At 47.3% G+C, this 25,357-nt stretch overlaps 1 protein-coding gene across 2 annotated transcripts in view; it reads left to right on the forward strand.

The window, feature by feature from the left end:
* The window catches only part of CD8A (CD8 subunit alpha), a 52,741-nt gene extending 27,704 nt beyond the window's left edge, over positions 1–25,037 (forward strand). The window contains exons 4-6 of one of the 2 annotated variants that reach the window (XM_075346718.1): positions 908–1,036; positions 11,374–11,407; positions 18,212–25,037. In XM_075346718.1, coding sequence (XP_075202833.1) covers positions 908–1,036; positions 11,374–11,407; positions 18,212–18,263 — 215 coding nt within the window. In that variant the 3' untranslated portion in view covers positions 18,264–25,037. The remainder of the gene's footprint in view (positions 1–907; positions 1,037–11,373; positions 11,408–18,211) is intronic. The other variant, XM_075346726.1, reaches the window with a different exon arrangement.
* The last annotated feature ends 320 nt before the right edge of the window (positions 25,038–25,357 follow it).

Genomic DNA, 25,357 nt, shown 5'->3' on the forward strand with positions numbered 1-25,357 from the left:
AATACTGCGGGCTCAGGTTTGTCATGGCGGGCACTATTGAGCCTGCCAGCAGTTAATGCGATAGACTTCAAGAAATTGGCTGCAGAAGTGCAGAAACGTCATGTGCGCAGATTGAGATCTCAGCTCTCCAAGATCTTAATCTGCGCACGTGTCACTTGTATGGCCATTTTCTTGAAGTGTATTGTGTCAAATGTCGGCGGGCTCAATTAGGGTCTCCACCTGCGGCAGGCTCTATGGCGCCCTCCACAACACTCCTGAATGGCGACACCGCCGCAACATCCCCAAGCCACAGTATCACCAACCGTCATTCCTGTGACCCCACTCCTCTGCACCGGTAATCTTTATCCAGGTTATAAGACGCACCCCATTTCCCCCCACCCCAGTTTTGGATGGAAAAAGTGCGTCTTATAACTTGAAAGTGGGACCCTTACTCAAGTATAAGCCGAGGGGGGCTTTTTCAGCATAAAAAAGTTGTGGAATAGGAATCAGCAATGTATGCAACTCTGTGCCAACATTGCCTCTGCAACATACAACTTATGGTCACAAACACTGTCTGAAGGCCGGTGATTTCACACATGGACTCTTCATGAAGCATAGCTCTTCATGGGGTGCCATTCCAGATGAGACCTGATGAAGATTCTTGAGAGAATGCCAAGGGGGTGTAATTCATTAGAGTAAAAGGGGTAGTATTTTGAGGAATCTAAAGTGTCACAAATATTCTGGTTTGTTTCACACACGTGTTTCTTTACATCTTTTTTCCATATGTGTTCATTTGTGGTTTTGTGTTTTGAGTATATTGTGAAACAGCCCTGACCTCTACATTGTGACTATAGGTCTATACATGTAGTTATAGAAATGAATGTGATCTTCTTGCTTCTTTTTTATGTTGCCAATATGTCTTTTTTAGGTTTTTCAGAAGATAAAGAAACAACATCATTCGATTTATCTTGTGACCTGTATGTATGGGCTCCTCTGGCCGGACTGTGTGGCTTTCTACTGCTCTGTCTTGTGATTACTTCCATGATGCTCTGCTTCCGTAAGATATTTTATATCATATATTATATTTATTCAAAAATATTATCTATCACTTTAGTTATCTATACTGTAAAATATGGCAGCATTCTCAGCATTCTAGAAATAGGATAGTGATCAAAACTTGTGGCCTTTATCCACCCACATGTGGGCAACTTTTTAGATCCTTAAACTGTGAGCTTTTCTCAAGCTGTGAGATAACCATCTCATCTTTATCTACTTATAGGGGGCTTTACATGCAACGACATCGCTAACGAGATGTCGTTGGGGGTCACGGAATTCGTGATGCACATCCAGCGACGTTAGCGATGTCGTTGCATGTGAAACGTACGAACGACCGCTAACGAACAAAATTACTCACCTAATCGTTGATCGTTGACAAGTCGTTCTAATCCCAAATATCTTTGCTGTTGCAGGACGCAGGTTGTTCGTCGTTCCTGAGGCAGCACACATCGCTACGTGTGACACCCCGGGAATGAGGAACAACACCGTACCTGCATCCTCTGGCAACAAGGTGGGCGTGTCTTTCTTTTGGCTGCTCTCCGCCCCTCCGCTTCTATTGGACGGCTGCCGTGTGACGTTTCTGTGACGCCGCACGAAGCGCCCCCTTAGAAAGGAGGCGGTTCGCCGGCCACAGCGACGTCGCTAGGCAGGTAAGTATGTATGAAGGGGACTAACGATATTGTGCGCCACAAGCAGCGATTTGCCCGTGACGCACAACCGACGGGGGCGGGTGCGATCGGCAGCGACATCGCTAGCGATGTCGCTGCATGTAAAGTGGCCTTATGAAAAGGAAAAAGGAGAAAAGTCTGGCTAAGGGGTGCAAGCCTTATAGTACCAACTTAACACTAGAAGAAAAGTAACAAAAAAAAAGTAAATCGATTTATTCAAGTATGCACTGTACGATGTTTTAGGTTTTTAAGTGTTTAAGCCTTTTTCAGTCATAGAAGGGCCACATAAGGAGGCCTTGTCACCAGGTCAAAAGGGGCCATTTTTTACTCTTAGTTTATTCCAATCGCATCCCTGGACATTCTACTTTTTTCTTTTTTAAAATCTGCCATATGGTTCCAGAGATATAGGCATTTTTATTTGGTGGTAATTATGCAGAGGAGCCTAAAGACACGCCCCAGAGGATCCTGTGAGCCACACAACTTTGGTAAACTATAAAAATTAACACCAAATAAAAAAGCCCATATCTGTGGAACCGTATGGAATTTTTTAAAAAAGAAAAAAACTGAATACTCAGGGGAACAGTAGGAATAAAACAAAAAATGAAAAACTGACCACTTCTTACCTGTAACGGATCTTCTTTAAGGGTCAGAGCATATACCAATAATTCAATTTACTTTATAAGGAGAAAAACATTAGAAAATATGGAAATTAGGGAATGTGTATTTCATATAGGGTGCCCTTTTTATGCATATGGTTGATCTTGCACACCCAGGTAGACCATATGTCACACATATTTATTTACTGTTCTGAAATGTCCCCTGACTTCCTGAAAAAATTGGCAAATCTACTGACAGCATAAAGTAAAAAATCCAAAATAACATAGTGGGAGCAGAAAATGGTTATGGAAGAGACAATGCCTGTAAAAGGGTACATAGTTACGGGAAACTACTTCTTCGGAGATGTGCTTGCCAGATAATGTGTGGCTGAGCAAAACTGATTACCGGGCTGATATAGGACATATCATAATGTTATATTAATGGTGCTCAAGATTTTATGGATATTACTATAGGACAATGATATATACACTGGGGGACATACAGTAAGAACGTGATATGATGCCAATCTGTGGCGCCCCTGATGGGTCAGGTGCCACAAGGTATTGCATGTAGTCACAGATGCGGTGCTAATCTCGAAGAAGAAGACCAATGCCGGTAAAGACCAAATACACACACAGACTGATATCCTTTTCCTTCCAAACTAGGTGACAGGCTAGAAACGGACCTGATGGATAGCCACATATGGTGGAGACTGATCCAAACCCGTTAGTCAGAAACCAGGAAAGAAGGAGGGGCTAGACAGTGCAGTAGGCAGTTGACGGTAATCAGACATGGAGTGAGAAGGTCTGAAGTTGACGTGCATACAGATGACAAGTGTGGAGTGACTGACTGAGTGAAAAGGAGTACAGTCGCTGGGAGAGTACTCACAAGACTGGGCACCGGCGGGGTGCAGAACCCTAGGTCAGACAGACACTCCAAGCTCATCTGATAACTCTGCCCGGTGATGGGATTCACCAGCTTGAGTGCCCGGAGCACAGCAGCAAAGGGAGAACCCAGGGAGCTGAGACAGAGGTCCAACCCAGACAAGGTTCAAGCTGCCTGCAAACTGGCCATGACTGAAAGACCAGTAGGGGACCCTAAAAACACTTCAGGCTACAGGGACCCATCAACCAGAGAGGGGTGCAAGGAAGAAAAGCTCACCAAGTCACAGAACTGACACTGGGACGAAGGGAACCCCAAGGCCCCATTTGGGACAGACCAGTACCAGTCGGGCTGCTGCTCACCAAACCTGTGAGTAAAAGACAAGTTAAACTGCAGCTCTGGTGTTGCCTGAGTTCTTCTCGCACCTGTTATCCCCTGGGGCTCAGTCCTACTTGCAGAGGGCCACAACATCTAAGCTGCCAAATACCACCAGCCCCAGTAGTGAGAGACTCTGCAGCGGCGGCTTCCCTCACCTAGCCACAACCCGCAAGTGGCGTCACGAAAAACACTTTTTATTCTTCCCTTGTACAAAACTGCTTTTAAGCAACCCCCAGGGTCACAGAACTGGGTATCGGCCAGTAACAGTGACATCTCCTCTAAAACACTTGGCCCGGGACTGAGTACCCCATAGCCATGGGGTGGGACACATCCTTGCCCCATGAGGTGAGATATTGCATGGAGCCTCAGGTCTAGTAAGATTGACAGTCATCTTGTGTTTCTTCCATTTTCTAATAATTGCGCCAACAGTTGTTTCCTTCTCACCTAGCTGCTTGCCCATTGTCCTGAAGCCCATCCCCGCCTAGCGCAGGTCTACAATTTTGTCTCTGGTGTGATTAGACAGCTCTTTGGTCTTGGCCATGGCGGAGAGGTTGGAGTGTGATTGTGTGTGGACAGGTGTCTTTTATACAGGTAACGAGTTCAAACAGGTGCAATTAATCCAGGTAATGAGTGCAGAGTAGGAGCTTCTTACAGAAAAAAATAACAGGTCTGTGAGAGCAGAATTCTTGCTGGTTGGTCGGTGATAAAATACATATTTCACGCAATAAAATGGAAATTCATTATTTAACAATCATGAAATGTGATTTTCTGGATTTGTTTTATTCTCTCTGTCACAGTTGAAGTTGCTTACAATAAAAATTACACACCCCTCCATTCTTTGTAGGTGGGAAAACTTGAAAAATTGTCAGTGAATCAAATACTTATTTTCCCCACTGTATAGAGCTTTACCATAGGCACAGGGTTAGATTTCTGCTTTGCGGAGTGTAGTGACATGCAGCTGGTGATAATCCTACAGATGTAGAATTGTGCATCTCACTTGTGGTTGGTAACTTTAACTTGTGACTTCTGTGACATCTGTTTTTTTGCACCTGTGGCCATCTGTAAAGTTATATCTAGTGTGATTAAAGATGAGCTTGTTCCCAGACCAGTGACATTTCTCACAACATGATTAGTGATGAGTGAGCTACCACTTCCATAAAAATGCTTGAGTTCCCCATTGACTTTCATTATACGCAAGAAACGAGTCAAGCCCATCCGAGCATCAAACTTCTCGCTATGGATACCGAGTACCTGAGCATGGTAGTGGTCACTCATCACTAGTTACAAGTACCGAGCACCCAAGCATGGTAGTGTCCGCTCATCACTAGTTACAAGTACCGAGCACCCAAGCATGGTAGTGCCCGCTCGTCACTAGTTACAAGTACCGAGCACCCAAGCATGGTAGTGCCCGCTCGTCACTAGTTACGAGCACCCAAGCATGGTAGTGCCTGCTCGTCACTAGTTACGAGCACCCGATCATGATAGTGCTCGCTCATCACTAGTTACAAGTACCGAGCACCCGAGCATGGTAGTGCTCGCTCATCACTAGTTACAAGTACCGAGCACCCGAGCATGGTAGTGCTCGCTCATCACTAGTTACGAGTACAGAGCACTCGAGCATGGTAGTGCCCGCTCGTCACTAGTTACGAGTACTGAGCATCCGAGCATGATAGTGCCCACTCATCACTAGTTACGAGTATTGAGCACCTGAGCATGATAGTGCTCATGTGACGCCCTGGGCAAGCCAGGGGTCACAGGTCATAACACCACCACACCCTACACCCCAGTTAGGAACACCAAGGCTAACCAAAAATCCTTGTTGCCTTCCTCCAGGAGCTGGTGTTCACACCAGGGGGTGGGCCAGGCGGTTGGCTCCACCCACCGAGGAGTTCACAGCTCTGGAGGTGGGAAAAGCAGGCAGTTGAGTGTTAGAGTTGAAAGTGAAAGGAAGCGAAGTGAAGTGGTAAAGGAGGAAAGTAAGAGTAGTGACAGTTTGTAAAGCCTGAAGTTGGTCCGGGTGTGTGCCCCGGACAGTGACAGCAAGGTCAGCAGACGGCGGTGATAGTCTGCAGGGGGACTGCTCGGAGGTTGCTGGAAGGACCGTGGACGGGTGGTGACCCGGCAGTCTGGAGCAGTATACGAAGAACAGTCAGCACCAGGGCAGGGGCCTTTCGGATCCCGGCAAGGCTAGGAGTCGCCATAATTTGCCAAATCCGTCAGTGAAGGGGACGACTGTCTCCCAACAACCAAGTCCCGATTGAAGGCAACAGTCCAACCGTAACAGAGAGACACCGCCACCGCCAGGGCACCAGTTTCTCAGGGCCAGCGCCTGCGGGCAAAGTAGGGCTCCTCCGGCCTATATCCAAGCCGGGGAGCGGGTTACCGGTGGGAACCCATCGCAACCATCATCATCTTAGGTGCAGGAAAAGGGACCGTCACCGTCAACTACTGGGGAAAAGCAAGTGCAGCCGTACGTGGGAACCGTCTTTCCAGCCGTGTGTTTTACCGAGAACTGTGTCATCGTCTCAGGCTGAGTGAGTACCACAGTGCCGCAAGGCACAGAGCTGCCCCCGCGTCCCTGCGCCCCACCAAGCCCTGCATCTCCCACCTCATCACTGGGCCCCGGAACAACCAACCCTCTACCCACGGAGGGGAGGACTAACATCTAGCTGCTCCATACCATCCCTCCCGGGATCCCCATAGAGAGCAGCGGTGGTGTCAACAAATCACCACAACCGTGGGTGGCGTCATGGACAATAAACTATATCCCAAAACCCAATCCCCTTTCACTCACGGGCGAGGAGCGCCGCTAGAGTCCCCGGGATCCGGCTCATCGCTCGAGCCACCGAGCAGCAGCAGGCCGCAGCAGCCGCGGCAGCCGGACCCGAGCAGTAGGGAGAGCGCGGCGTCCCCTCCTCCGTCTGCGACAACTTGGCGTCACGAACAGGATCTTACCACTCTGCCGTCTGGTAGAGGTGCGCCTTGTTACCGCCGGAGGTATCCGGCTGAAAAATTTCAGAAGTCGCCATCTTTGGCGCGAAAAGTTCCCGCTCGAGTGTCTTCTCGAGTAGCAGAGGCGCGAAGGCCAGAAACCCCGCCCCAATAGAGGAGGGGCCGGAAAGAAGCTAAGGGGGACGCGATGGCGGCTGGCTGCATGTGAGCGCAGCTATAAAAGCAGGGACGCCAGGACTCTGCAGTCACCCTGTTCCTGGAAGAAGTCACCATGTGGATGCCGTCCCGCGACACCGTAGCCCCCGCGCCTGGAACCGCGGCGTGGGTGGAGATCCGGACCGCGCAGCTCTACCAATGGCTGCAGGTCAGGATGCAGCTCCTCATGGAGGAGTGGGAGACCGACATGGCGGACGTTATAGCAGCCGTGCAGAGACGCGAGGAGGAAGCGGAGGAAGGGAGGGTGAGTGACCCACGCCCCGATGCCCTTGAAGGGCCGGTCATCGCGGCTGCGGGATCCGGTCCAAGCCCTCTCCCCCCGCTGCCCCCCTCGCCACCCGTCTCGGAGGCCGTGACCCCGCCACTAGGCCCGCTACCACCGCAACCGGTAGCAATACCCAGCATCCCTGCCCAGGCGGGCCGACCTGCAGCCGGAGCCCGTAGTCGACCGGAGGTGTTGCCATGGAAGGCCCCGAAGTCTGCACCGGAGGCATCCCCCGAGAAGTCCCCCGAGCCGGAGCTGGTGACCCGTTCCGAGCCAAAGGCCCAGACGCGGAAAGCCCCTGTGCCCATCCCCCACACCTCGGCTGAGGTGGCGCCAGGTTGTTGCTGCAAGGCAGCGCCCAAGGCCAAGACACCGCGGGACCCGCCGCCCAGATCCCTGACAGTGGGCAGCGTCCAGAATGTCCCGCGGGGCCCGACCCATGCGCCGGAGCTCGCAGCAGCGCCATATTGGGACAGAGAGCCGGTACCGCTGGGCCCGGAGATCGGTGAGAGGGAAAAGAGGAAAGCAGAATTGGTGGCACGGGCAATCCGAGAGAAGGAGAATCTCCGCCAGGCGACGTTCCGTGTCCGGGGCCCGCTGTACGAAGGGCAGGTGTGGCGGTTTGATGTCCGCCGAGGCTATGGGTTTATATATGAATCGGGCCTGGAGGCCGAAGTGTTTGTAGCCCGGCGGGATGTGAATGCCCACCTGCCTGAGGAGCATCCCGGCCGTAACCTGATGCCGGGTGACATCGTACAGTATACCCGGCACTGTGGAGAGAGGGGGTGGTTCGCCCTAGATGCAAAACTGAGGGGCAGCCAGGAGAGCCGTGTGAGTTCTGCACCCCCTCCCTCAGATGAAGCCGAAGCCGACTACCAAGAGTAATGGCAGCGGAGCACCGTTGTCCAGTCCCCGTTGGGACCACCACTGAGTTTTTGTTTGCAAGTTGAAAAAGATGATGAAAAATGATAATAACCGTGAAAAGTAACCAGATTATCCACTGTGATTGAGAGAACTGGCCGTTGCCGGCACCGTTGTCCCCGTGGGGACCATTTAAAAAGTTTGCATGAGGAACTGCTCATGGACAAGCCCGTGAACTTGCAGGGCAACCACAAACGTTAGTGGAATGTAAATAAGTTGTTTTACCGTTACCGTTTCCGCAGTTGCCGCCTCCGGAGAGGCAGGTTGGAGGGAGGGCCCGCGGTAGAGCCGGCTGGGGCCCAGCCACCACAGGAACCGATGGCTACCCTCTGGAGGGGAAGGACAGATCCCGCTCGGGTAACTTGTGCTGGACTTGGGTCAAGGGGTGCTGCCTGGGCTTTAGGGGCAGCATCAGGGCCAGGTTACTTGGGTGGGAGAGAGGGAGACCGTAACCGTAAACCGTTTGCAACGTTTAAGTACTGAACCTCCCGATGTGGGATGATGCCATAAATTGTTATGTTTACCGTTTTACCTTTTATATATTTTCAGAAAATAAAACCGGTGTTGGACGGGCAGCCCGCGGACGGTCTGCATTTTGCTAAGGGGGAATGTGACGCCCTGGGCAAGCCAGGGGTCACAGGTCATAACACCACCACACCCTACACCCCAGTTAGGAACACCAAGGCTAACCAAAAATCCTTGTTGCCTTCCTCCAGGAGCTGGTGTTCACACCAGGGGGTGGGCCAGGCGGTTGGCTCCGCCCACCGAGGAGTTCACAGCTCTGGAGGCGGGAAAAGCAGGCAGTTGAGTGTTAGAGTTGAAAGTTAAAGGAAGCGAAGTGAAGTGGTAAAGGAGGAAAGTAAGAGCAGTGACAGTTTGTAAAGCCTGAAGTTGGTCCGGGTGTGTGCCCCGGACAGTGACAGCAAGGTCAGCAGACGGCGGTGATAGTCTGCAGGGGGACTGCTCGGAGGTTGCTGGAAGGACCGCGGACGGGTGGTGACCCGGCGGTCTGGAGCAGTATACGAAGAACAGTCAGCACCAGGGCAGGGGCCTTTCGGATCCCGGCAAGGCTAGGAGTCGCCATAATTTGCCAAATCCGTCAGTGAAGGGGACGACTGTCTCCCAACAACCAAGTCCCGATTGAAGGCAACAGTCCAACCGTAACAGAGAGACACCGCCACCGCCAGGGCACCAGTTTCTCAGGGCCAGCGCCTGCGGGCAAAGTAGGGCTCCTCCGGCCTATATCCAAGCCGGGGAGCGGGTTACCGGTGGGAACCCATCGCAACCATCATCATCTTAGGTGCAGGAAAAGGGACCGTCACCGTCAACTACTGGGGAAAAGCAAGTGCAGCCGTCCGTGGGAACCGTCTTTCCAGCCGTGTGTTTTACCGAGAACTGTGTCATCGTCTCAGGCTGAGTGAGTACCACAGTGTCGCAAGGCACAGAGCTGCCCCCGCGTCCCTGCGCCCCACCAAGCCCTGCATCTCCCACCTCATCACTGGGCCCCGGGACAACCAACCCCCTACCCACGGAGGGGAGGACTAACATCTAGCTGCTCCATACCATCACTCCCGGGATCCCCATACAGAGCAGCGGTGGTGTCAACAAATCACCACAACCGTGGGTGGCGTCACGGACAATAAACTATATCCCAAAACCCAATCCGCTTTCACTCACGGGCGAGGAGCGCCGCTAGAGTCCCCGGGATCCGTCTCATCGCTCGAGCCACCGAGCAGCAGCAGGCCGCAGCAGCCGCGGCAGCCGGACCCGAGCAGTAGGGAGAGCGTGGCGTCCCCTCCTCCGCCCGCGACACTCACTCATCACTAGTTATAAGTACCGAGCACCCGAGCATGATAGTGCTCACTTATCACTAGTTACAAGTACTGAGCACCGGAGCATGGTAGTGCTCTCTCATCACTAGTTACAAGTACCGAGCACCTGAGCATGGTAGTGCTCGCTCATCATTAGTTATGAGTACTGAGCATGGAAGTACTAGCTCATCACTAATCATGACATATAGTCATATGCTTTTATTTTTAAAAATGTTTTGCACATTTCATGGAACCCAGAATTTTCCACATAGCCCTCATTGTTCAGACTAGAGTTAAATTAGATTTAAACTCCATATGTAATCCAATCCAATATTATACCGGCATCATCCATAAATAGGGTATATATATATATATATATATATATATATATATATATATAAAATGCACTCCTCAAGTTAAAGAAGGGAAGTCTTAAATCACATATTGGAGTTTGATGAGCAAAAGATTAAAACTGACATAAATTGTGTAATTCGTTGAGACCAAAATAAGGTATCAATGGTGAATGGAAACCAAAATCATCGACCAAGTGAGGGCTGGTCTCCAAATCGCCGTGACAATTAAGGATCGAATTTCTGTGATTTTCATCATGGCATTTTATAATGTGACTTAGTAATATATTACCCCTACGTGTCTGTGTGCTCGCATGCACCGGGTCAGATGACAGATGGATCTGGACCTGGATTAGGGCATCAAAGTTCTTGGCCAATTTGTGACTCATCTTGGTTTTGTCGGATGCACTGATATATAGTGTCCCAGAGATTCCCTACTGGTTACAGGTTAGGTGGAACATGAGGGACAGTCAATGGCATCCACGTCTTACTCAACCAGGACTTGTCTACACACTCTGGCCACATGAGGCCGGGGATTGTCCTGCACCAGGAGGAACCCAAGGCCCGCTGCACCCGAGTAAGGACTGACTATGGCTCTGAGGATTTTATCCAGATAACTAACTGTAGTCAGAGTGCCATTGGTTATACATGGAGCTTTAGGTGACCCTCCAAGAACATGCCTTTCCAGAGCCATGCTGGATGATGTTGTAGGCAGCATAACATTCACCATGGCATCTCCAGACTCCTTCGCTCAAAATACTCCGTACTGTTGAGACTGCCGGGACACATGGGAAACCTTTTTCCGATGGCACCCATGGATGTTCCAAGCTGGACTACTTTTGCACCCAGAATGGACTGTAGGAGCCACATTAGGCAAGGGACACTAGCAAAACTAGAGAAGAATAAGTCTGGATGGATGGACAGAGGACTTGTTTGTGGCCACTAGTTGGACCATTATCTTTTGGAGGGTTTTCTGACTGTTCCTTTCCAGTGCATTTGTGTCACTTTAATTTTGTGTATGCTGCCAAGCGGAAAGATCGATATCCGTGAAGTTTAATTGTGCAGTTCATTAACAAACTGAAATTGTAGGATATCTACAGAAAAAAAAGTGTAAAGAGCACCTAATACAAGCTGAAACATTTGCATGAAACTTTATGTGGATCCCTAGTACTTTACATCTCAAGCATTTGTTCCATTTTTTGGATCTTTAGCGATCCTACAGATGACTTCTTTTTTATAGAGTTTGATTAATGACAGTAGTCCACGTTTTAGTTTGTAATTTTTTCTTATTTTTTTAGGGACAAGAAAAAGGCGATGCCGGTGTAAACCTAGGTAAGAATCTCTCCAAAACTGATGCCCTCAAGAAACGTAACTCAAGGCAAGAACATTTTTAGGATCCGATCCATAAAGATGATTTAGGAAAACCTGTGTGGCGCCCCAGCAGTCTGGTTGCCACAGCAGTGTTGCCCTCCTCAAAAGGGATAATGCTGAGCCTGGAGGTAGTTGGGGAAGTTCATTGGCCAGTAAGTAACATCATTCAACACAGTTTCTCCCACAGGCCAGCAGAGGGAGCTCTAAACCGGAGTTCCAGGGAGCATTCCTTAAGCTCTGACCTGGGGGAGGAGTTAGTCAGTCTCTGAGAAGAGTTCAGTGAGGAAAGAACTCGAGTAGTGTGGTGTGTGAGCTAGGAGCTGAACTGGATCGTTCAGCCCAGGAAAACACAGTCCACAGCGAGGCAGTCAGAGAGAAGGAGTAGAGGAGTGTGGAGGTGGGCTGTCAGGAAAGGACAGCAGACAGAAAAGACAGAGACAGAAGGAGGTTCCTGGTGGACGTCCTGGGGTCTTGTTAGGCCCAGGTGACACCGATTGAAGGGATTTCAGGGTACCACGGATGTACGAACGTCCCGTGGGCCTGTTCCACTAGAATACCGGGTGGAGGGATCCTGCTGCAACACAGGGACGGTCCCTAGGCAAAGAAGAAAGACATTACTTCAGCGAAACCGACGGCCCGGCAGATTGCTGTAGGCAGTCGAAGCCATAACCCGCCACAGATCACCTGCAAGGGAAAGCAATAGAAGACCTAGGTCAGCTACTCTTGGACAGGTTCGGTGGTGGAGGTGCAGGACAGCCAAGTGCAGTTTTGCGCTAGTGAGACACCCAGACAGGACACTTTGAGGGGTGCACCGGTACTGACCCTTGAACAATCCGGGATCGGCGTTGGTCCCTGACAGCGGATCCTGGCATTCCGTGGGTAACCGGTCAGCTGCAGCACTGAAACTGAACAGTGAGTAAACATCTTAACTGCAAGCCCTGTGTCGTCTGCTCTATCCTGCACCACATCATCAAACACCATAGACTTTTCCAAGCACCAAAGGTGGAGAGCAAGAAACACCTCAGCTGCCAAACATCAGCCCCGGAGGTCCCTTCCAGCAGCTGCGGCTCCATAGCTGCAAAATACCACAGGTGGCATCACGAATCTTATATAAACTTTCTCACCATCTCCCCCATATCGCCACATTAATTGACTCCACCAGGGTCACGGAGTCGGGCCCCGCCACCGCTGACTACCCCGGACTAGTCCGGCCGACACCGAGTAACCTAAGGCCCTGGGGCGGGCAAGTCACCTGCACTCGCAGCGGGTTGGACACGATGGCCATTGAGGCCCCTTCCAACTCTATCATTCCATGATTCTATGAAGATTGGTGTCTCACACGCCGGTCTTGATGAATGGAGTACTAAATAATCTTTGTCACATTTGTGGATGAATTTTGAATGATGAATTTGTTGAACGCACTCAGCTATCCCCCCTCCTTATGAACTTCCACCAATATTTAGAAAAATTGAAAGGGCTGGTTGGAAATGGTGGAAAAACATCAAGAGTCACAACATTTTTTCACAACTAAAAATATTACATAAAATAAATAATAAGATAAATGGAAAGTGGATTTTTAAGTGTAGATAAAGTTCTATAAAGTCACAAGACATTAAAACCCATATATATTATTTGGGTTGGGGAGGATATATGTTTTTTTCCTCTCAAGGTTTTTTTTTGCCCACAAAAATTGTTGTTGCGTCACAATGTTTTTCTGCAGCATTTATAACAAAAATAATAGATGCAAAACTGTACGAAGGTGTTTTTACAAACTGCAAGATTTCAGTTGTCAGTCAATGTGGACTTGGGAATGGATAGGCCTCGCTCTACTGTCATAAAAAAAGGTGCCTGGTGAAAAATAGCTTTTATATGAGGAGCTGCTGATAAGTTTTTACTCAGAAAGAAACGAGATAGGATGATGAAACTTTACATTTACTGCGCATACTCTCCACTGATGACAACACACTTCTTACATCGGTATTCCAAGTTCTGTAAGCCTAGCAAAAAGAAGGATGTCGGTTGTGACTCAAACCAGGTATCCGTAGTAGCCATGGCATCAGAGATGGTGTGAACTTTGGTACCCTTGAGGCGTTTCTTCGGGTTTGGAAACAGATGATAGTCAAAGTGAGCTAGATCTGGTGAATAAGGTGGGTGGTCAACCAGCTGGAAGCCCAGCTCTGCCAGTTTTGCTGTGGTCACTTGTGCAGTGTGAGCGGAGGTGTTGTCTTGCAGGAACAAGATTCCTTTGGACAGTTTGACGCTCCTTTTGGCCTATAGAGCTGCCTTCAATTGGTCCAAAAGTTCAGTGTAATACCTTGCATTGATGGTGGAACCCTTTTGAAGGTAGTCCACTAGCAGCATGCCCTCCTTATCCTAGAACACAGACGCCATCATGTGGCTTAGTGGCTGATTTTTGAACCCTGAACTTCCTAGGACGAGGAGAACCACTGTGCCTCCACTCTTGACTGCTCCTTGTTTTCAGGGTCCTACAAATAAATCCAGGTCTCATCCATAGTGACCAGTCGATCCAGGAAGTTCTTATCAGTCCAGAAACGCTGACAAATAGTTCGGGAAGTTTTCACTCGCTGCTTCTCTGATCTGTTGTCAGACATTTGGGGACCCACTTTGCAGATAACTTCCTCATGTCCAAATGTTCACGAGAAATCCCCATAGTGTCTGCTTTTGCTTCAGCTTAAATTGGTGGATTCTCCAGGATGAGGTTGTTCACAGCATCGACGATCTCCGGAACAACAACCACTCTCGGTCGTCCAGGACGTTCCTCATCATTGGTGCTGAAGTGGCCCGTTTTAAATTTGGCAACCCAGTTCTTGTCAGTGGAATATGAAGGGCATTAATCCCCAGTGTCTGTGACATATCACCATCAATATCCTTCGCTGACTTTCCTTGCAGAAACAAGAATTTTAACACTCCTCTGCTCTCAGTTGCTGTGAATATCGCATTAGACTCCGCCAGTTTCCCGCGTGCGTAGAACACTGTTGCTATAAGCAACAAACACAACATTTTAAAACATATATTAGACACATAAGGCTAGTTTCACACTTGCGCTATTTTGACGCAAACAGAATCCGTCACTAATGTAGTACAGTTCATTTATTTACAGTGGAAGCGCGACATCATGTGGACACAAGCGGGTACTGCATGACACACACACGCGCCATAGTAATGCGCTTCCACTGTAAATAAATGAATTGTACTACATTAGTGACGGATTCCGTTTGCGTCAAAATAGCGCAAGTGTGAAACTAGCCTAAGGCTTTCATGTGATGTAACATTCATTACCATAGAAACAAAACAAGATCACCAAGCCAAAGACTTATCAGCAGCCCCTCATATATGAAGGAATAGCTCCAGCTCTTAGGAGGACACAATATGAAGATATTCAAATGTGTTTTTATTGATTTTCTGCAAAAAGATAGTGCACCTCAACCAAAGCAAAGCCAACGTTTCGGCTCATGTAAGCCTTTATCAAGGTTTTGCATCTTATGAGGTTTGAAGAGAATTAGACGGGTCTGTCATCTTAGGCTATGTGTGCACGTGTGCGTATTACATGCAGTTACGCTGCGATCTGCAGCGCAGCGTAACTGCATGCGTCCTGCGTCCCCTGCACAGTCTATGGAGATTGTGCAGGAGCCGTGCGCACGTGGCGTATAAGAGCGCAGCGCTTCGGCTGCTGCCCGAATCGCTGCGTTCTAAGAAGTGACATGTCACTTCTTCCGTGCGGTTTGCATGCTGTCTATAGGGAGAGGCAGCATGCAGAGCACACGTCCTCTGCAGGCACCATGCGCTTCAGAACGGAGCTTTTCAGCTGCGCTCTGAAGCGCACCTTTTAGGTGCGGTGCAGAGCGCACACGTGCGCACATAGCCTAAGATGGTATCCTGGATGAGGTTAGGGTGCCCATCATTGCAGAAACTTTGCATAGTAATGCAGAAAAGAGGAATGGAGGGTTGGCGAAGGAGGTGGAAGGAGTGCGTTAGGTCAGTCCATGGGAATAAGGACAGGGTCCTGGAAGACAGAAGGAAAGACATGCAGATTTTGGTGCAGAATTCTCAAGGCCCTTACTACATGACTAGGGCAGCCTTGTCATTTCACCCTATATCTGCATCATTAGAGTACAGTTTCCGAGGTTGGTAGATGCACATGTCCACATTTCCACCACTGGTTGGTAGATGGTGGAAACATTGAGAAGAGTATATTCGTGTGAATTGGTCAGTGTTCAGTCGATCGAGCGGCTGTGGTCAGTATGGTGTCACACTAGATACAGACTGTGGATTTCAGACAGAAAAGCAACAATAAGTTTCATTTCCTTCATTAACGAAACCTTAGCAAATTTGTTGTTTCATTTATTTCTTTATATTTTGGACAATTCTTGATATTACACATTATAACACCCAACATTTTCTAGGGAATGTTTATATATTTCTCACCTCCACGACCCGCATCTATCAGGAAAATGAGATTCCCACAATCTTATCCAATCAATTCAATAGCTAAACCAGAGCCCTTCATTGTCCATTAGTTGTAACAATTAAGTTAAATCTGGTGAGAAAAAGTAAAAATAAAGTGGAAGGTTTTTTTTCTCTGAGGCAAAAGTCTCTCTGGTAATTTGCTCCAGGCTGTGCACAATTGTGTCCTCTTCTCCGCAGGACCAGATAGGCCGGTTTTACACATCCGGCATTTCGCCACTTTGCCGGATCCGTTACACTCCAGTACAGTGCAATACAGTACAATGGCATCGCTGCAACTTCGGTCACATGCTGTCATGTAACCGGAGCATGTGACCAGAGCTTGCCGCAATGCCATTGTATTGTATTGCACTGTACTGGAGTGTGACAAATCCGGCAACACGGCGAAATGCCGGATGTGTGAAACCGGCCATAAACTATATATGTTGTGCCCAGTAGTTTTTAAACCTCCCATACTGCATCCATAGACCGTCATATGGAGTACGGTAATTATCCACCTCTGCAGATATAACCGCTCACATTCTTCTGGGAAAACTGTCTCTACTATATTTTGGAGGTTTCTGTGGAAATTTTTGCCCCTTCACCCAGGACAGCATTTGTGGGGTGACACTGATATTGGGGAGAAGCCAGGCTCACAATCTCTATTATAGATGTAGGATGGGGCTCTGAAGTCGGTTCAACTTTTTGCTTGGTGATGTATGACTCGGCATTGTGCTTGGTGATGTACGGCTCGGCATTGTGCTTGGTGATGTATGGCTCGGCATTGTGCTTGGTGATGTATGGCTTGGCATTGTGCTTGGTGATCTACTGCTCGGCATTGTGCTTGGTGATCTATGGCTCGGCATTGTGCTTGGTGATGTACGGCTCGGCATTGTGCTTGGTGATGTAAGGCTCAGCATTGCGCTTGGTGATGTACGGCTTGGCATTGTGTTTGGTAATGTACGGCTCGGCATTGTGCTTGGAGATGTATGGCTCAGCATTGTGCTTGGAGATGTATGGCTCGGCATTGTACTTGGTGATGTACAGCTCAGCATTGTGCTTGGTGATGTACGGCTCGACATTGTGCTTGGTGATGTACGGCTCGGCATTGTGCTTGGTGATGTACGGCTCAGCATTGCGCTTGGTGATGTACGGCTCGGCATTGTGTTTTGTTATGTTCGGCTCAGCATTGTGCTTGGTGATGTATGGCTCAGCATTGCGCTTGGTGATGTATGGCTCAGCAATGTGCTTTGTGATGTATGGCTCGGCATTGTGTTTTGTCATGTACGGCTCAGCATTGTGCTTGGTAATGTTCGGCTCAGCATTGTGCTTGGTAATGTTCGGCTCGACATTGTGCTTGGTAATGTATGGCTCGGCATTGTGCTTGATGTACTGATCAGCATTGTGCTGAGCGATGTACGGTTCAGCATTGTGCTGTGTGATGTACAGCTCGGCATTGTGCTTGGTGATGTACAGCTCGGCATTGTGCTTTGTGATGTACGGCTCTGCATTGTGCTTGGTGATGTACAGTTCGGTATTGTGCTTGGCAATGGACAGCTCGGCATTGTGCTTGGTGATGTACGGCTGCGGCTGCTCAGCCATGACGCTGCCGATGGCCGCAGTGTTTGTGCTGATATTACCAGAGAAGGTCTGGACACACTTATGGGGTCAGCAGAGTGGTGGTAACTTTTCTGCCCTCTGCTCCTTAGCACTTGGAACCCCTGCTCTGTAACATTATGAGGTCTGAGTTGTTGCGGTTCCCTCAACTTCTCAGTAATATCACTCACCGGTGATAAGAGAAGATTTAGGAGGGAAAAATTGTCATGAACGAACTTGTTACACCAGTGGCTCCTATTACAGGCATGCGCTGGTATCAGTGAGATCTGCACCACCAGCTATTCTGTCACAAGTTAGTAGTGTGTGGGGGGAGGGGTTGGCTATGGGGCATAAGATTTAGGAGGAAAGGGTCTGGATGTTACACACCTGGAGCAAACACTGGGGGCAAGGGGCTGAAGGTTATACACCTGTGGGCCAGGGACCAAAGTGTGCACGGGGGGGTCGGAAGATATACATCGGGGGTTGAATAGCCAAAGGATATACATTGGGGGCCAGGAGCTGGAGGTAAAACACCAGGGTGTGAGGAACCGGAGGTTATTCACCGGGGGTGAGAGGACAGAAGGAGAAGACGGGATCTATTTCAGACGTGTGTGCCTACAATTTTACTTTTCATTTTTTACGCTGACCCTTAGATGTCCCATCCTCCGGCATATTAACAATTCTGTTGTTTGGTTTTTTTTACAGGCCCACCGACGGGAAGAACGGGAATATGAATTTACCCAAAAGCCCCTTGTGATGTACAGCATGGACTCAATGACTTTCTGCTTCTCGTGACGAGACCTCGACACATCGTAGCTCAATGCTCGGCCGTTGTATAAAGCTTTTTCTGCTGCCTCCCCATTACAAATACTCAAGAAATATACAGCTTCTTACATCAACGATGTATTTCTGGTGCCACATCTTACATTAGGAAGATTTATTGAGCTTAATACAAGTGCATCAATGGACACCAGGGCGGCTCGGTGGTTTTTAGCAACGTTACCTTCCTTCACTTTTGTATAATCTCCCTCCATTTGGGTGGGTTTCCCCAGGACATTCTTGTATCTTCTTAAGGTTAAAAAATATATACTGATGGATTAAAGAGATTGATTAGGTCAGAATACCAATTTTCATCCCCTAAGCAAGGGGGTTCCTCTGTCCAGGATCCTCATCAATGACGGTACAAAGAGCGTCACTCTCCCGGGAGGACCCGTCCTATCCTGTATTGTACAGACAACTGATTGATATGAATAGACCGTGGGGAATACCCCTTGTCTCCTGTGGGGGAGCTGCAGAATATTTGTACACTTATTGTCAGGATTCTTCCAGCTGATCACTGGAGGTCTGAGTAAGGGAAGACTTACCACCTTACTATCAAGGGACTGTTTTAAGAAGGCCACCCCTATAAAAGTGACTAGTGTGAGTCAGTGGGTTTGAACCCCATTGGAGGGGAGGTGCGAGGGTGGTTGATGCGCTAAAGATGCAAAGAGCTAAAGGGATTGACCCATTTCTGCTTTTTACCTTTCATGTCCCAATTTGTGCACACGTCTGGGGGGGGGGGGTTCAAATGATCCATGTCTACGCTGTACAGCCATTGCTTTCACATCAACGAGTAACTTAGTATAGTGTCTCCGAAGCACGGTAGTGTCAACAGTACGCTCCTCCAGCTTGTCTTTGATTGACAGTCCTTTCCAGCGCTCCATCATTCTTGGAGGTAGGAGGGAAGAGCAGGAACTGAAGGACAGGAGGAACAACAAAGAGCCAGTGTCAAGGGAGGAATTTGGGTTGAAGACTGCTAATGGAGTCCTCGTTTGGGATGTCCAGAGTCGGTGCCGTATTAGCTGTATATCAGTGCCAATATACCAATGTATATAAGACAATGAACACATGAGGCATGTTCTCCTTGAGCTAGCATCACCAACTGAGCTTGTGTATTCTATTGTTCAAGCATTAAACACATCACTTCAGCCTGAAAGATATTTACAAAAACTTCTCCATTTGCTCACACATACTGATAAAGAATAATTACGGGAGAGTGCGTATGGGCAGCATTGGGAGAATGCATGAGATCATACATCATCCCAAATAGTACACTTTGAAGACGGTAAGCGACAATGAGATTCTGTAGAAATGATACATGGGAGTATGGGATCACCCGCCTCATCCTACAAATACTACATTCCTTCTCCTGTGAATTTTACTGATAAGGCTCCCAATTAACTTAATGAATATCTCCTTTGTTCATTTATACTTTGGCTAACTTTTTCAATATACAGCTTAGAATTATACTATGGGTCCATGCGATGGCTACATAGACAGACAGATAATTATGCAGCTACATCTACATTTTGATTATTTATATACACAGATATTCTTATTACGTTTGAACAAACAAGCTAGGGGCCACGAGGGAGCCCATGAAATACCATATTTTTTGTTTTATAAGACGCACAAGAATATAAGACGCACCCAAAATTTAGAGATAAAACAGGTAAAAAAAATGGGGTCAGTCTTATCCTCCGGTGTGTCTTACCAGAGGGAGGGCGACAGCGGTAGTGCAGCGGGGTCACAGGAGGCAGGGGCAGTACTGCAGTAGGGCAGAGCTGCAGGCACTGTGGTGGGGCCTGTACTGGCAGCGGAAGGGTCTGTGATGGTTGCAGAGGCTGTGTTAGCTGTGAGGAGCAGGGTGGTGCGGTGGGTGTGCCAAATGCTATGTCAGTGGTGAGGGCTTCACGCGTCACCTCCGGACGCCATTTTCCTTAAGTCCGTTGTTGGGAGATTAATGGGCCAGAGGTGTGCATGCGCAGATGAGATCTTGAGCAGAGACCCATCTGCACATGCACCAACTCCGGGCACCATTAATTGAAGCCCACACCCCCGACAGAGCATCTGGGACATCCGTTGCACCACCCTACTCCACACAGCCAGCACCGCATCAGCAGCCAGCACAGTCCCCATTCTCCACCTCCCAGTAAGCTACATTCGGATTATAAGACGGAGCCCTCAATTTCCTTCCAAATTTTTGGGAGGACAAGTGCGCCTTATAATCCGAAAAATATGGTAGACACTCACCACCTCAACTGAGATATTAAGAAAGCAAAGGGGAGAAGTCATGAGATCATCGCACGCATGGATTCAGGTTTAAGAACCAGAAGTCAGAGGGCGATTGGTATTTTTAACAGTTTGAGAAAAGGGATAATTGCTTCAATAATATTGACACTTCGACCTGAATTTACAACACTCTGAGGATGGACCTCCAGCAATCAGTTATGATCAGTCATGGAGAAACTTGTGCTCAATTTCCCTGCAGCTCCCCCACAGGAGGTATTAAGCATTACACAGTTCCCAATGAGTTATTGGACCGATGCACAGATATGTTGGGTCCTCCAGAGTGAGAGATATTCTTTGGTACCGTCCTATCCCTCATAGGATATTACTAAGAAACGAGTTTTCCAAACCAGACATCTTTAAAAAGTCTTTTAACTCCTTCTACCTGGCCGATTTTCCATTTGGCGCTTTTCTATTTTTCAACTACGGCCTTTATTTTGCGGGACGAGTTGTAGTTTTGAATAACATCATTCATCTGGGTGAGGTTTGATTTTTCACAAGTCGGGCTGATATTTTTATTGATACTATTTTGGGGTAAATAGGATGTTTTCTTTGCCTCTTATTGCATTTTTTGTTGAAATTGCAGCAAGTGAAAAAACTAAATTCTGGCATTTTGATTTTTTTTTGCTTTATGGCGTTTACTGAACCAGGTTGATTAAATTTACATATTGATTGGGCTTTTATGTACATGGTGATACCTACTGTATATACAGTATACATTAAAAAAGTTAGGGATATTTGGCTTTTGGGTGAAGTTTCAGGATGATCCTACAATGCCCTCTAACCTTTTCGGGTGACCTTAATGTGACCTTCTCTAATCTTCTTGAGTGCTCATGTCCAACTGTTCAATGTTTCAGTACTTTTTGCACAACTTGCTGTTCTCTAACAAGGCGCTTAATGGCAAAATTTACACCAGGTGTTTGATCTATGAATAGAACAATACATTTCAGGGTTCAATTAGAATTGGTATTAAACCGTCCTCCTCATCATTCTGTTTACATTTTGACATCATGAGACCACGTCGACACCTAACAATTGATCAGCAGTACCGCACCATTACGAGGCTTCAAGTAGGGTGTTCTCAGACGAAAGTGGCCACTGAGCTTAATAGTGTCACAGAGTGTCATCAGCAGGTTGTACACAGATACAGAGAGACTGGAAGAGTCACAGAAAGGCAGAGAAGTGGACGTTTCTTTGGGCACATCCCACACTGATGACTGCATCATTGTGTACAATGCCTTTCAGAATCAGATGATGAATGCCAAACAACTCCAGGCATATTTAAGGGAGGTGAGAGGCAGCCACGTCTCACGTCAAACCATTGAAAACTATTTACATCAGCATGGTCTGTGTGCTAGATGACCTGCAAGGGTATCTGACCAGACCACCAGGCACTGACGTCATCTACGTACCTGACCGCCCCACCAGGCACAGGCATCATCTACACTGGATGAGGGATCAGTGGCTTCAGTGCTGTACACAGATGAGTCGATTCACGCTGAGCAGAAATGATGGCCACCAACGATGTTGGAGACGTCAAGTAGAGCGCTATGCATCAGCCACTAATGTCACCAGATGAGCTTTTGGTGGTGCTACAGTGTGGGCTGGTGTGTTTAGTCAGTATAGATTGGCCCTACACTTTGTGAATGGTACAGTGACAGCCCCTACTACTGGAATAACATTATTAATCCAGTCATTGTGCCTCTACATGAACAAAACAGGCCTACCTTTATCTTCACGGATGACAATGCTCCAGCTCATCAAGGTTGCATCATTATGAAACGGCTCCCATAGACTGGAGGACTTCAGATGGAGCAGGTGTACTTTCACCAGACCTGAATCCCATACAAAACCTATGGAATTAGCTGAGTCATCATGTAGAGGCCATAATTCTGTACTCCAGGACCTCAATGACCTGAGGGCTGCCCTTCAAGAAGAGTGGGATGTCGGCCTCTGCAGATAAGAACTCCACTTGTGACCAGCAGGAGGCATCATTGTCAGCTGTGATTGCTGCTCAAGGCTACATGACAATTTTTTGTGATACTGATATTTTGGGGGGGGGGGGCCTGACTGAGAAGTATATGTGTACTTTGGAGGTATGATTTAAATTATTTTTTTACAAAATCTTTTTTCACAATTTGGACTTGAACCTGTGATCAATGTTCTATAAATGCCGACCACAAGTTGGTTTTTCACTAGAGCAACATCAGGCATAGGGGCTTTCAGTAGACCACCAGCTGCAATGGCAACCTATCGGCACCCCACGGTCATGTCCGGGTGGGAAGTGATAGTTTCATGAAACGGCCACAGACTGCAAGGTTTAAATGTTGCTGTCAGAGATAGTGGAATTTCAGGGGGTAAACAGCAGTGTCCAGAGCTCAGCTCCGCTCACTGCTGTTAGAGGCAGATGATGACTGTATAAAACATTTGCATTTTACTCATTTTAGAAGGCGATACAACCCCTTTAAGAGTGATGATAACCATTTCCTACGCGTGTTTTTCCATTTGTATCAGTTGACATCAATTCAATAAATTCGTGACACAAAGTGGTATCAGTGCAGGTAACGGCTGCCCTACTGCGGTTACAAAACTGTGTCGTGTGAGTGCAGCTGTGCAGGAAAGCTGCGCTGTACGTACATTTCATCATACCAATAAACTGATCAAATGTTTTCTACTTCTACTCTGCAAATTGGACAGATTTTGTTCTCTGTGGAGTAAATATGTGCAAACATCTGCGACATGTTTAAAAGTTGCAAATCATAAATTACCTGAAAACATCAGCAGGATGAAAACTACATCCACAGTTCTTGAGCAAACGCAAAAAAATGAACAAGAACTAAAGAAGATTGGAGTGAACACTGTGCAAAAACAATAATTAACCTGGTGTAAAAAAAAAAAAAAAAATTGCATAAAATCTAAATTTTTACTACAAAAAAACGGAACAAATAGAATGATGAATCAAGATCCTTGTTTTCTCCATTGTCAAGACCCTTGTCATTTCCGTTATCAAGGTCCTTGTCTTTTCCGTTACCGAGGCCCTTGTCTTTTCCGTTACCGAGACCCTTGTCTTTTCCGTTATCGAGACCCTTGTCTTTTCCATTATCGAGGCCCTTGTCTTTTCCGTTACCGAGGCCCTTGTCTTTTCCGTTACCGAGACCCTTGTCTTTTCCGTTATCGAGACCCTTGTCTTTTCCGTTATCGAGACCCTTGTCTTTTCCGTTATCAAGGCCCTTGCTTTTTCCATTATCAAGGCCTTTGCCTTCTCCATTATCTATACCCTTGTCTTTTTCAAGGCCCTTGTCTTTTCTATTATCAAGGTCCTTGTCTTTTCCATTATCAAGGCCCTTCCTTTGTCTCTTCCATTATCAAGGTCATTCCCTTGTCTTTTCCATTATCAAGGCCCTTGTCTTTTCCATTATCAAGCCCCTTGTCTTTTCCATTATCGATCCCCTTGTCTTTTCCATTATCAAGGCTCTTTTCATCTCCATTTAAGGGGTTATCAGGGTCTATTTTTTATTATGTGCCTAACAACTACAACACTAGAACTGTTCTACCAGGCTCCAGTTCCGAGTGTTCTAGGACCACTTTGGCAGCGATTGTTTTGTTTCATGTCAATAGAGCAGCCCTATCTTTTCTGCTCTCTTCTGTTGATGGGTTATCACTACTGACATCATGATTGACAACCGTCTCTCGGCAGTTAGGCAACAGGGTGTCAATCACCATGACATTGGCAGTAATGCCTCATCGATAGAGCAGAGAAGAAGACAAGCCGTTGCGCTAACAAAATTATATCAGCGGAAGCAGCAAATTTGCTGGCAGGAGCAGTTGGTTACCACTCTGACCGGTAGAACAGGTAGGAGGTTAGCTGCCTACCTGTTAGGTTTTTAGCCCCTATATAACCTACAAATATGACCACACCAATTTGAAAAAATGTAAATATAAAACAGAGGAAGATGTGATGCAAAGGTAAGATAAGGCACAATGTGACTACAATAAGTCACTTCACATGATGGAGAAATGTAAATAACAAAGGGATATAGGTACAGAGAAATGTGATATTGAGAAATATATCAAACCATTAATGAGTTATTTCCACTTCCGGATTATGACCCCAACAGTCTTCACTGGAACATTCAGTAGTTTAGAAATTCTTCTGCAACCAATACCATCAGTATGTTTTCCTACAATAAAGTTGTGAAGGTCTTGAGACAGCTCACTGGTTTTAGCCTTCATGAGATGTTTCTTGTGTGGCACCTTGGTAATGAGACACCTTTTTACAGGCCATCAGTTGAACCAGCTGATATTATTTTTTTTACTAAGTGGTAGGATTACTTTCTAATTACTGATAGATTTCAGCTAGTGTCAGGACTTTCCTTAACTTTTTGCGCTTCTCCCTCTTAATGTATTCAATACTTTTTCCCCGTGTCATTTCTCAAAAATATATTTACTTATAAAGTTGGTGACATGTTCAATACTTATTCCACCCGGTGTGTGTGGTGTGGGTGTGTGTGTGTGTGTGTGTGTGTGTATGTGTGTGTGTGTGTGTGTTGATACACAAACATATACACATAGTCAAAATTGATGATACCCTTCGTTTAGTGAAAGAAAACCCCACAATGGTCACAGAAATAACTTGAATCTGACAAAAGTAATAGTAATAAAAAAAAAATAAAATTAATAAATGAAAGATCAGACATTGCTTTTCTGCTTCCACAGAATTAGAAAAAAAAATAAAACTCGTGA

The sequence above is a fragment of the Anomaloglossus baeobatrachus genome, chromosome 1 (genome assembly GCF_048569485.1).
Source record: "Anomaloglossus baeobatrachus isolate aAnoBae1 chromosome 1, aAnoBae1.hap1, whole genome shotgun sequence".
Taxonomy (NCBI): Eukaryota; Metazoa; Chordata; class Amphibia; order Anura; family Aromobatidae; genus Anomaloglossus; species Anomaloglossus baeobatrachus.